General features: G+C 49.9%; 5 protein-coding genes across 5 annotated transcripts; 3 read left to right on the forward strand and 2 right to left on the reverse strand.

Annotated features, from left to right (window-relative positions):
• Nucleotides 1-91: 91 nt before the first annotated feature.
• On the forward strand, nt 92-2494 carry BDW70DRAFT_164603 (uncharacterized protein; the record flags this gene model as incomplete). The annotated part of the gene is made up of 8 exons (XM_073741508.1): nt 92-194; nt 245-592; nt 649-773; nt 825-1061; nt 1112-1252; nt 1308-1405; nt 1464-2173; nt 2244-2494. 8 exons carry the CDS (start codon nt 92-94, stop codon nt 2492-2494), a joined length of 2013 nt encoding a protein of 670 aa, XP_073591136.1.
• Nucleotides 2495-3035: 541 nt separating this feature from the next.
• Nucleotides 3036-3846, forward strand: BDW70DRAFT_164604 (putative oxidoreductase, short-chain dehydrogenase/reductase family; the record flags this gene model as incomplete). The annotated part of the gene is made up of 2 exons (XM_073741509.1): nt 3036-3398; nt 3469-3846. 2 exons carry the CDS (start codon nt 3036-3038, stop codon nt 3844-3846), a joined length of 741 nt encoding a protein of 246 aa, XP_073591137.1.
• A 587-nt stretch (nt 3847-4433) lies between these two features.
• Nucleotides 4434-6582, forward strand: BDW70DRAFT_166297 (questin oxidase family protein; the record flags this gene model as incomplete). The annotated part of the gene is made up of 4 exons (XM_073741949.1): nt 4434-4643; nt 4722-4876; nt 4950-5077; nt 5143-6582. 4 exons carry the CDS (start codon nt 4434-4436, stop codon nt 5934-5936), a joined length of 1287 nt encoding a protein of 428 aa, XP_073591138.1. The 3' UTR covers nt 5937-6582.
• A 257-nt stretch (nt 6583-6839) lies between these two features.
• Nucleotides 6840-7788, reverse strand: BDW70DRAFT_154296 (uncharacterized protein; the record flags this gene model as incomplete). The annotated part of the gene is made up of 2 exons (XM_073739816.1): nt 6840-7445; nt 7495-7788. 2 exons carry the CDS (start codon nt 7786-7788, stop codon nt 6840-6842), a joined length of 900 nt encoding a protein of 299 aa, XP_073591139.1.
• A 509-nt stretch (nt 7789-8297) lies between these two features.
• On the reverse strand, nt 8298-11332 carry BDW70DRAFT_166303 (Zn(II)2Cys6 transcription factor; the record flags this gene model as incomplete). Its single annotated transcript, XM_073741950.1, has 8 exons — nt 8298-9339; nt 9411-9646; nt 9699-10112; nt 10180-10496; nt 10550-10995; nt 11058-11158; nt 11215-11238; nt 11297-11332. The coding sequence occupies 8 exons, from the start codon at nt 11330-11332 to the stop codon at nt 8847-8849; spliced, it is 2067 nt and encodes a 688-aa protein (XP_073591140.1). The 3' UTR covers nt 8298-8846.
• Nucleotides 11333-12099: the final 767 nt, after the last annotated feature.

Here is a 12099-nt window from a genome sequence, read left to right on the forward strand (position 1 = left end):
CATTGGTGATCGACATGTCAGAACAAATATCTTCATGCCTACCTCTCCTTTCTTCCTGTCCCCTGTGCTACAACGACATACGATGACCCCAATGTCTAGTACAAAAGGAAGGCACCGTCGCGCCTCACTAAAATGCACCTACTGTGCCCGGTCGTTTGCACGGACCGAGCATCTCACACGGCATGAGCGCTCCCGTTTGTCCCCTGTTTCTGCTGGACATTCTGCAGCAGGCTGACTGTACCAGATCGAAACGAGAAACCGTTCAGCTGCAGTTATTGCAGCGCAACTTTCACACGGAAGGACGTGATCAAGCGGCACCATGTCCGATGTCACCCAAGTATTCCTGAAATGGTTGGAGCGGCTACAGACCCTCCTGTACCAACTTCCTCACAGCCTGCCCAGGTGGCGATCGCCTCGCCTCAGGAGCATGTCGCCCATCGCTCGCAAGGGGTCAATCCCGGGGATATGGCTCCAGGTGCCATGGGTGCACACTCCCCAAGCCTATTTATGGATAACTACATTTACAATGCTTTCCTCTCGGACTTTGACTGGCAGCCACCTCTGAATGTAGAGCACTTTGGCAATTTCTCAGGTAAGACCTGAATGTGCGACACGGCGAGTCCTGCAAACTGATGGTTCGGGTTCTAGGAATCGTTGCGCCCAGTCAACCCCCAGCCGAGGTGCGACACCCGTCACCCTGGACGGGCTCCTTGGAACTCTCAGACCGGAAGAGGATCCAAGTTTTCACCGAAGCGAAAGTCGTATTAGAACCTGTAGGTGCCTATGGTATCACACTGGGTAACCTCACTGACGTATTTCCGCAGGCAGGAATCAAAAGTATTAGTGATTTCCCGTCCCGCTTGAGCCTGGAGAGGTTTCTTGTGACTTTCTTCGAGTGCTTCCTTGATTATCATCCCTTCCTCCATGTTCCAACTTGGCAGACTGAGGACGCACATCCTTGCCTCCTGCTGGCGATGCTGGTAATAGGCGCGGGTTGCTACAAAGAATACGATATAGCGCATGCCCTATACAGCGCGGCAAGATACTCCATCACGATGCATGTAGGTCTATGATGTACACTTACCCCAGCTCCATTGCTGACTGAGCCGAGGTGGGAATTGTCGCTTCCTCTGCGTCCGCAACGCCTCTTTGGGCAATGCAATCGCTTCTCATTTTAATATCGTATGGCATGCGTAGCGGGGAGCAGGAGCTATTCCGCAACGCAGTGTCGTGGGCGTCTGCTCTGGCCAGTGTATGACCTCTCAACTTATGGTGTGTGTCGTACTGAATATGACGTGAAACTCTAGGTTGTCCGCTGGATGGGTTCACAAAGTACGCATCAGGACTTCGAGTATCAATCCCCAGAATTGTGGGAGGATTGGATTAGGGAAGAGATGGTTATACGGTGAGATTCCGCAACCGCTGATAATTGCAAAGTCCAAGATATTCTTACTGAACCTCAGGACCAAATGGGCCGCCTTTACAACCTTGAACGTCTTGACTATCTGTTTCCATATCACCCCTGCTCTCCTGGTTCATGAAATGAGCAGCATCCCGCTACCGTGCAATGAGTCTGAGTGGGCAAGCCCTACTATGGAGTCGTGGCTACAGGTTAGGATGGGCTGTGTTCGGGTTAGGACCTGTTTGGGTGAAGCGCTAGCTGCTCTCCTCTGTCCGTCGCCTCTGCAGGCGGAGACTGTTAGTGTCTACGGAACGTATGTACTCTTGCATTCGATTTTGCAGGGTCTGTGGGGATTTCAGCAGAACGCGTGGTTGGGATCATCAGACCTTGCGAAATATCTCTCAAAATTCGAAGTCACGCTAGAAAGGTGGCACACATGCTGGGAAGACAATGTGGAATCCTCCGTCTCGCCGCGGAATCCGTACAGTGCCGTGACAGCAAATCCTGCCGCACTGTTTCGCTTGGCTTATATGTGGACCGGGGCTGATTTTTCCGGAGTAAGGGCGGCCATCGCATCCCTACGCCCGGAAACTATAGAAAGCAGCTTTAAACAGCTGGTGATCCCGGTTTCTCAGGCGCACCTGACGATGAGAATTGTCATGCACGCAATCGGTGCCTTAGCTACACGCGTCAAATTAGGAATGGCGTTGAAAGAGCAACGGCTGTCGTGTTTCCAGAGCTTCGAAGTTCATCTATTCTCTGTAGAATGCTGTGAGTATACAGATGGATATCGGCCAGACTATACCGCCATGTGCCCTTCTCTAACCAACATTGCACTTAGGCTTATTCTCCTGTGCGTGGTTGAAAGAAACGCAGAACCGTCCCGAGTCCCAGTGGTCACCTGAGGAGGCAGAACAGGTCAAGCTGGTCCGTGAGATTTTGTCAGAGGTGGATTTACCTGCCAGTCGAGCCCAGAAGCCTGATGCCGTCCGTTTAGTCTACGCGTGGGCACTGATTTTAAATCGTCGGGCTGTATGGAAACTGCAGAAGATCGTAGCCGACTCGCTGGAGCGGTATGCAGATAGCTTATAGCGGTGGGAGGAACAAGGCCTAGCAAAGGTCTATCGGTGGCTCGATGATGTTCGTGGGGCTTTCACACCTTGGTGGGGTTTGGCTCTTGAGGGTGGGGTACTTTCGGTGGGGTACGGCTTACTGATCTCTACTACAGTGTAGATCACCAACCTTCTGACAGAAGGCTAGTGGACCCTCGAATCTGCCTGCTGAATATCCATTGCTGGGATTCATTTCGCCAGGATACTACGTACTCAACCTTCCAGCATGATGGCTTATTTGTATTTGTCCAAGGAGCGAGAAATACTCGGTGACTAATCGACTCCGTAGCTCTCCTCCATGCCCAATCTAGGTCAATGCTGAATACAGGCCCACACCTTCTGTCTGTCCATCATCAGGTAACGGAATTTTGTCCTTCCTTTCTGTCTGAGCCATTTTTGCGCAGTGCATTACCGAACACGGGGGACAGATTCCGGTACTTATCGCCTATTTAGCCAGTTCCCTCGCACTCAATTTTGCAGTCTACACAAGATATCGATATTTCTACTAGCATCTCGACCTCATGGCGCTCTCTGGTTACGTGGTCGTCGTTACCGGCGCCTCCAAAGGCATAGGGAAAGAAATTGCCCTTCGAGCCGCCGCAGAAGGGGCCAACATCGTCATCAATTATCTGTCGGACGTCAAAGCTGCAAATGCCCTGGTTTTGCACCTGGGACCTGAGCGTGCTTTAGCAGTGCAGGCTGATATTTCGACTGTCGATGGGGCGAACAATTTGATCAATGCCGCTGTGTCCCGCTTTGGAAAAGTCGACATCCTCATCCCCAACGCCGCTTTTGTTCCGGATCGGAACCTCCAGAACCTCTGCGAGGAGGACTTTGACCGAGCCTTTGCAGTCAACGTCAAGGGTCCCTGTTTCCTAGCACAGGTGGGTTACCACCAGGCTCCTTGCCGAGGGGGACAGGTTGTGTGCAGAAGCCACACTGACAGGTCTCCAGAAAGCCCTCCCTCACATGCCGTCTGGTAGCACGATCATCTTCATCTCTACCGACATGACCGACGCGGCCGTTGTGCCATCCCATTTCCTTCTCTACGTGTCAACCAAGGCAGCAATCAACCAAATGGTCAAAGTGCTTGCACGCGACCTTGCCGGCGCAGGAATCCGCGTTAATGCTATCTCCCCGGGTGCAACAAGCACCGAGTCATTCCACAAGGCCATGGACGAGAACAAAGCTAGGTTAATTGCAAGTCAACACCCCTTCAGCCGCATTGGACGCGCCGACGAGATTGCTGCAGCTGTTAGTCTGTTGTGGAGGAAGGACAGCGGCTGGATCACTGGCCAGGTTCTAAGGGTAAATGGAGGCAACATCGTTTGAGGGGAGTGTTATGCGAAGAGGGAAGAAGGGACGGGAGAGAAACTTATGTATGGTATCGTGAACAGTTATACTCATCTATCCCGCGCATTTTCATCAAGCTGAAGATGGTGATCTCGAGTAGCTTGCCTTCTGCGCCATTCAACAAACTGAAGGGCGTAAAGGTGCAAACTATATTCATCTATGAATGATTACTATTCCGCAGGTGACGGCTAATTGGCGGAACAAAACCCTAGAAGGGCTCCTAAAGCTGCCCCTCGATGCCATGTTTGCGTCGCTCTACGTCTGCCTCCCCTGTATAGCAGTGTCTGGTGGGGTACCCCGCCGTCGGATCCCCGAAATCCGAGTTACCCCAATCGTCTGTCATGACGGACTCAAGTATGATCGACGACATTATTACCAGAGTTGATGGCCGGTCAACAAGAGGCTGTATTTGTTCAGGGAAATAGCTCCTGGGGGATGATATATGAACGTGTTGCCAAGCGTGTAAAATTTAAATCGAGTAGTTAAACCCACAGAGCTACCTATCCAACTTGTTCAGCTCGCTTTCCATACATATACATGCATATATGTCTCATTATCTTCCGACGATGTCCTCCAACTCCGGTACCTTGGGACAAATTTCCGTTCGACTACCTCCTTCATCTAAGCTCAAAGATCTCCCACCAGCCCCTGTCTACGATGTAACCAAGTTCCCAGATGAGAGAACTCAAACGCTGCGTGCTCTACTTGAAGCTGGCCATGTTACGGTGGCTCCGCTGCGCGACCCCGATCTGATTCTCCACAGCCACCTGCCCCATGTATGTCGCATCGCGCAATTACATCTTCGTTTCATCGAGTGGTGACGGAAGATCTCATATCTAACAACCAGCTTACAGCTTCTGGGTTCAGCTTACGCTCTTGGCGCCAAGAGCGACCAGCTGAAGAGGTCGTACGAGCATGAGATCACCCAGCTTGTGCCTATCGCCCGTGGCTTCATTCGCGGCGATGTAATCTCCGAGGGCAATTGGAGGAGTTTCCTGGGCCAGAAAGAGTAAGTGGACCGACCTGAAGGATCCTTGTAACAAAGGACTAAGGGATTGGGTGACTGCTCACCCTGAATGTAGGTATACTGTTGCGTATCAGGACTTTTTCGACAATCAAGTACAAGAGAGGCAAGGAGATTGGGGTAAGGTCCTGGAAGAATATCTGTACTCTGGACTCCGACCGATCATCAATGGATTCACTGGAGGACGTAAGTAGCCAGCGCTATTTGAATCCAACAGCCGCATGCACTTGAGTACACTGACCCACCGACAGTTGGCCATCCCTTCATCCACTTGGCGTATGCCTTCGAATTCCGGAGCAAAGAGGTTGCAAGTCAGGCCCTGAGCCAGGGCTGCACGGAGTACAACCCGCTACATTATCTCCTGGATCAGCCTTCACCTAATACTGCCACCTATAAGACAGCTTCACTGTCTGCTGTGTTCGAAAATGTGCGTACTGATGTGCGACTCGAAGGGCTCTTCACGGAACCTGGAATTGCGAACCTTGAAGTCCTACAGAAACCAGAACATCTCGCTGTTGTGCTGGAACATTGGAATGCCTGGGAGGTGGATGATCCCTTGCGGTGCTTTGAAGAGTGTTGCGACCTGTCCGTTCTCGTCGCTCTGAGCAACGGCAACCCACGTGATTCCTTCGATTTCTACGATGCGCATATCATGACGGTAGCGCATGCCCTGCGAGTCCTGTGGCACTATTTTCCGCCACAGCAGCGTGTTTCTGTCTTGCGACAGTACGCCCTCTTCGGGATCATGACCTATATCTGTCAGCAGCGCCCAAGCTTTGGCCTCGAGACTATAGAAGCCATTAAGCTCAGCGGCCGCGATTGGGAATGGGTTCTTAACACGGCATTGGGCCACAAGTGGGCTTTGGACGTGCATTTTTTTAAAGTGACTCGGGCCCCCAAGACTTTCGAGGAGACATTTGGTCGCAAGGAACATTTCTATTTGAAGGCTGCGGTTAAATTTGTAACTGAGTTTCGGGGTTGGGAGGGATACGGGAAGGGCGTGGCTGGATTTGTTCCCAGCCGGGATGGGTACAGGCCTGAGTAAGACGATTCATGGAGGAAATCCTGTGATCAATCAGAGATATGGTGAGTTGGTTTTCGGATATTGAGAGTATAGGAACAGAATGGAAAGAAACACGATATTGGACTCCAACCCGTTTCGTCCTCAGCTTCCACTGAGGATTTTCAAGATGGGGTGCTGGACCTTTTATAGAACCGTAGATTAGTAGGTGAGGCTTCCGTTTCATGTTCATGCATCGATGTTTTAGGCGTGCTCTGGATGTAGCACGTCTAGCGAAGCGATCAGCCGGCCCACTTTTTCCATTATCCGCAACCCTTTCTCGACCAGCCGCCCCCTACCAAACAGTTGCGAAATCGACAGTGCAATTTTTTTTTACCGATTTCTACAACAAGAATTCCTGCACTTAATCATCATTCTTGATGGCGTCGGTGGCCTACCAACTTCTTGTCGCAATATCTCCAGAGCGTTGATACGGCTTTCGTGGTCGGTTACAGATTGATCCAATACCGGTCCATCGCTGCTGTGTTTGTAACCATCACTTATTGTTAGATCAAACCCGCTGGTCCACTGACCACTACGTTTCGAGCCAGACAGTTGCCATTTAGCGTCAGTCGACGAAGAAGATTGTTGTACTCCGATGTTATCAATGGTGGTTGTGATCGGCTAGAAAACGTGGACGTCGTGTCCATCTGCCCATTTCTTCAGCCAACTTTTTGGAGCTGCGATCCAAGGTCTGGGATACGATCGAACCTACCATCTAAAGTTTCTATACAATGATGAAGAAGTGACGCTCATTAGCCTAGATTCCGTTTTACCGTTGGCGATCTCCTTGTGGGCTAAAACATAGCAAAATATTACGGAACCAGGCTAAGGGCTCTGAAATCTCCTTGAAGAGATTATTATGACCTGTTCAGAACGAAACCAAAACTATATCTCGGGATTCCGCCGGAAAAATTCCTCTAAGCTAGTTTGCTTCACGTTTGGGAAACGTGCGACATCCACGGGCTCATAATCCCATGATCGAGCCGGGATATGATATTGATAGGAATATCGAAGATAGTTGTACCAGCCGCTCTTTCCAAATTTGGCTCTTCCCTCGTTGAGCTTGGACTCTGCATCCTTCATGGAGCCTAAGCAGTTAAGCTTCGCGGTGACGTGACCTCCTCTCGCAGCACTGTATGCGCTAACGATATCCTCGGGGGAAGCTTCGAAGCTCTGCACGCGAACAAAGCCTCCGTTTGCGGCTTCAGGAGCTGTAATGGCCTCAAGCACATAATTGCCAATGTCTTCGGCGGTAGTATACCGGGTCGGGAATGTCGATGGACCGTGGAAGTTGAAGGTTTTCGTGTCCGGGTCCCAGTCATAACGGCTCCTCTTAAAGTAGTAATCGGCAATTGCGCCGGTGAACATGTAGATCGCCTTGATTGTTGAGCTGATCGCTACATGGTGAGAGAAGGCCCGCATATCGTCATATATTTCATGGGAACCGGGCGACAGCGTCCAGTCGTAGTTCCAAGAGGTGGCGTGGAAAACCTCAGAAGCCTCTTAGTCGATTGCTCGAAGACAAAATGGTGGTACGTACCTTCACTCCAGCACGCTCGGCTGCTCTAATCAGCAACATCTGCGATTCCATGAACATTTCAGGAAGGGCGGCAAAGGAACAGATAATGGCGTCAACACCACTGGTGGCACGATCCATCGCAGCGATATCATGCGTGCTGGTCATCGTCTCGAAACCTTCGAGCCGGTTCCGAACATCCTGCGGGAGATTGTCGATATTGCGAGCTAGGCCTCTAACCTTGTGACCCCGAGCAAAGGCTGACCTGGCACATGGAATTCCGACAAACCCAGTAATACCAGCGATGAGGATCAGCATGTTGGATGGGACTCGTGGTACACTGTTTGTCAATCTGTAGTCTTCACTTGTCCAGAGAATTTGGGGGTACCAGATATGATTTATACACCCCTTCAACACAAGAAGGTCGGATTCAAGTCTCCGCACATATTTAACACCGAGTTCGTAGCCCGCTAGCTCCGGAAACGGGAAAGAAAGCGGACGGAGTGTCGGAACTGGAGTATCCACGGTCATGATATTGAAATGCAACGTAATAAGTAAAACCCTTCATCACCTATATGTCCTGCCCTTATTGTTCCGTGATGTATACCGAGCAAGCAGAATTTATTTTTAACGCGCTTGCCGTCCACATCCGTGACCCTGGTGCCAGAAGCTTCGGGACCTTGTAATCCTAGACGAAGTAGTGAGAAATTCTCCCTACCAGTGCGGCTTTTCGGTGAATGCTTTGCTTTGTTTCTCTCATAGCGAATTCAGACATCTTGATCGACGCCCACAAAGACGCATACCCCTGGTGCCGAAAAGCTGTCGGTTAGGGTTGAATACGAATAGGATTAAACCCTGTGAAGTCCAAGATCCGGAAGTGAACTTCATCGTATAAATCGAATAACACATCCGTTAACGCTGTCTGTTGGTCCGCGCTGTTCCCTTCGACTATCCAGAAATTGTTAGTATTTCATTGGTCAGTAGCATACAACGATTGGACCTTGGCGTGCTTCACGCGAAGTAGAGGATCGCGTTGTTGTAAGCAAAGCGCATGAGCATCCTCGAGATCATGTCCATGAAGCCGCTTCGCTCAATACCATTGCCCATAGACACTCAAAGGGTACTAGTGGAGGTTTATTTGCTTACTAGAGACGTCCAGGTAGGCAAATACGTTATATAACTTCCGTAACAGATAGATTGTTTTGAACCCCCAGAGCCTACAGACTCGCTGAGGGGATCTCATCTTCTTGGGTAGCACACTGGGACGGTCCGTTGCATGATCTTCCCCCATCATTAACATCTCCCATTCCTGGGCACCAGGCATGTTCATTTTATGCGAAGCCTAATAGTAGTTTTTGTAGCTGTGCACTCAGCTTCTAGGCATCCGATCTCATCCAACCCAACCACGGCTGTGACTGTAGGAGGTCCCACGTGAGCTCATTGTCTGATGGGCCCCCTTCCCCGGGTTCGCCGTAGAATACAGCCTGATCTTGCGCAACATCGTCCCCAGCTTGTGGGAGGTCTGAACCGACTGACAGGCCGTACCTGGATAACGTGAGATTTTCATCCAGTAGGTCTTCTGTACCAAGGGTTGAGTCTGGCTGAATGAGGGTAGTCGTAGGGCGCGTGCCGAGTGATTGGGGGGTGGTACCAAGTTCGGGAGCGTGAAATTCGTGAAAGAGGGGATCGCACAGGCCCAGAAAAGCAGCGAAGAGCTTATGTAGCTCTGCAACTGATCGACTTTGATTAGAAAAACAGGAAATAACACTCGTAGCATTGGATAACAAGGTATAATCTTCGCTGTTCCTTGTATATATTACGTTGCAGAAAACAACAAAGAACGGATTCAGTGGAAAGAAGAGAAGAGTCCTATGCGGCAAAGTCAGGTATTTTCAAAAATGGCATTGCACGGGTCTTACGATGGATGTGGGGAGACTTACCATGTGAGGAAGTAGGGATACTCGTCCAGAACGTTCTTATGTATAGAAATTTCATCCTGTAGCTTGGTGAGCTGCACCAGTGACTGTCGTGCAGCGTAGAGACATTCTTGCTGACTTAAAGGGCTTCGCACAACGCGCTGCAGTAGGTGCAAGACACTGGCCAGAACAGCATAGTAGCCGAACTCTATAGCTAACCATTCAAAGTGCGTTTCCCGGGCCAGTGCCTGGCACTGTGGCTGGAAGGTGTGGATGTCAGCCAATTTTCGCTTTTGGTCTTAAGCTTCTCACCTCGTCCATCAAAGTACGCACTCTATACATCTCCCGAACAAGTGCATTGACGGCAATTACCTGATAGTCCTTCTCCGTGTGGTTAAAGAGTATATCAAGGACACCTTCCTGAATTTGCCCCAAGCAAACCATGACCTTGACACAGGCGCTAAGTGGAAATTGAGATTCCAGACAGACTAGGTCTGCTGGCTTTATCTTCAGCTTTGGAAGTGAAGGGGGTCGGAGCAGGAGGACACTCAGGATTTTGTCGAGATAGTAACATAAGTAGAGAGTTCCGTAGATGTCCTGCATTGATCTATCCGACGATATGTATTTGTCAATTGTATGGTAATTCAGAGAGACCAAGGTTCTTGAAGCGAATGCTGTTAGTGTCCAGCTTCTTGACATATCGCCTTGGTTTTGTATGAAGAGGGCCTTGATGCAAGTCAGCACATTTGTCGACATGGTGCATACTGTTGGATGGTAAAACCTCAGGACCTACCCCTGACAGAAGGGCCTGCAGAAAAGCTAAAGTTGGGGGAGCAAGAAAATCTAACTCGCCCAGCGCCCGCTGTATCTCATTTTCATACTGTTTCTTACTTTTCTCCAGATGACGGCGGACCAAAACACTTTGATCTCTCCTAGGCAGACGGCTTATCATGGTGGCAGCTGTCATATAGACGCAAATCCGATAACAGACAAGTGTGTGTCGGTCAACTTTCTCCTCCATGATAGACAGACACATATTTTCCAAAGTCGCGGGGGAAATATGAGCAGGCCAAAACGACCGTTTCATGAACCCTGTCTCCGGTTCCGGGTCTATAGATTAGGTCCTGATTAACTCATGGCCTTTGGTTCGACCAAGCACTTACTCATTGTCATCATGTACAGCAGTTCCGGTGGGAACTTATGCGGCTCAACGCCATCGTCTATTGTGGAAGGCTGAAACGTGCCGGTCATATAAGACGGGACTTCTGAGTTGGAAATGCGACTGACGAAATCAATTGCACGTTTCAACACAACAGATCTGTCTTGACCAATCATTCCATTCCACTCCAGCTCACGCCGCAACAATTTCGAACCCTCAGATGTTTGCTGCGTTACACTATCCTTGGCAGCGGTTGAATCCGGTCGGAAGCTCGCTGGAATATTCAATTGGCGGGCGCCATTGCTGGCAGCAACGATGGATTCTGCCCCTGATGCAGCCGGGGCAAGTGTTTCACGAATGGGACTGCCGCTGGCAGGAGGACTAAGATCGCCAGGTAAGGTCGCAGCTGCTCTTTCAAGCGCCAGAATTCTTTTATTCAGCGAAGATACGCTGGTTCATTTCCGTCAGTGAACGCGTCTTGGATGTCGGTCTTATAAAGCCTGAGGACTTGCCGCGATCCCTTTGGCCGTCTACTTCTTCTCGGTCGGTCCCTGCGGCACTCTACTAGCGCATCTATGCAATTGTCACAGGGAGCTTGTCGATTGCATTTGATCTACAGCGTGGAACTCAGCAACAAAACGAACGTGATAGAGGAAGTGATCGACAGACCTTTCTCCCGTGACAGAAATCGCACTATGCATATCTCTGCATTAGCCCCGGTCCGTGAGGATCAAAGTCGCAGGTGACATACCGCTGACTGCTGGGGCGTAAATCGGTCGGGCGGCATGACCGGAGATGTAGGGGAGTATCCCGCAAGTTGGAGAGGGTGTGGAAAAGTACAGGGTGCGATTCGGGAGCGGATGGAAAGGGATGTCAAATCCACCCCACGGTCCGACTTTCTGTTCGGCTTCCAGGCCGCTGACTAAGTCATACAGGTCAAGAGATTCATCGGAAAACTCGAGTACACAGGTCAGGTGCCGCTTCCCAGACGCCGCAAGCCGGCCCCACCGGGGACTAGCGCGGCGTCTCACCTTTAGAACGATGCCACCTGACCTGTAACCTGGGAAAACTCGGATGATGGCCCCACCAAATCTTGGCAACCCGACTAGTCAACTGAGCCTTTAAATATAGTAGTTAATTACTGAATTTAATTTTCAATTCGTCTCCTTTATTATTTCTTCGTACTCCCAACGTACAAACCACTTTCAAAGTACTTCCCAATCAGTTATAGAGTGATTTATAATGGATGACAACATAGATCCAGTTGATTGGGAAGAAGATATTAATGATATTCTATCAGATATGTTTGAAGAGGAGGTAAGAGAGGGTGTATTGGAGGTAAAAATATAACTGTATAACTCTTAAGTACTGCATAACTAAATATATATCTTAGGACCAACCAACAACCTTGACAGACCTTTCTAATGCAAAGTTACACCCTTTACAGACACTCTATATTGAATATATAGATGACCTTCCTGTAATAGACGGAGTCGTAGGACAGGAGGAATCAATCAATATAGCAGAAAGAATCGTATCAAATACTTGAATCAA

This window comes from Aspergillus foveolatus, assembly GCF_047715535.1.
Source record: "Aspergillus foveolatus strain CBS 279.81 unplaced genomic scaffold BDW70scaffold_120, whole genome shotgun sequence".
Classification (NCBI taxonomy): Eukaryota; Fungi; Ascomycota; class Eurotiomycetes; order Eurotiales; family Aspergillaceae; genus Aspergillus; species Aspergillus foveolatus.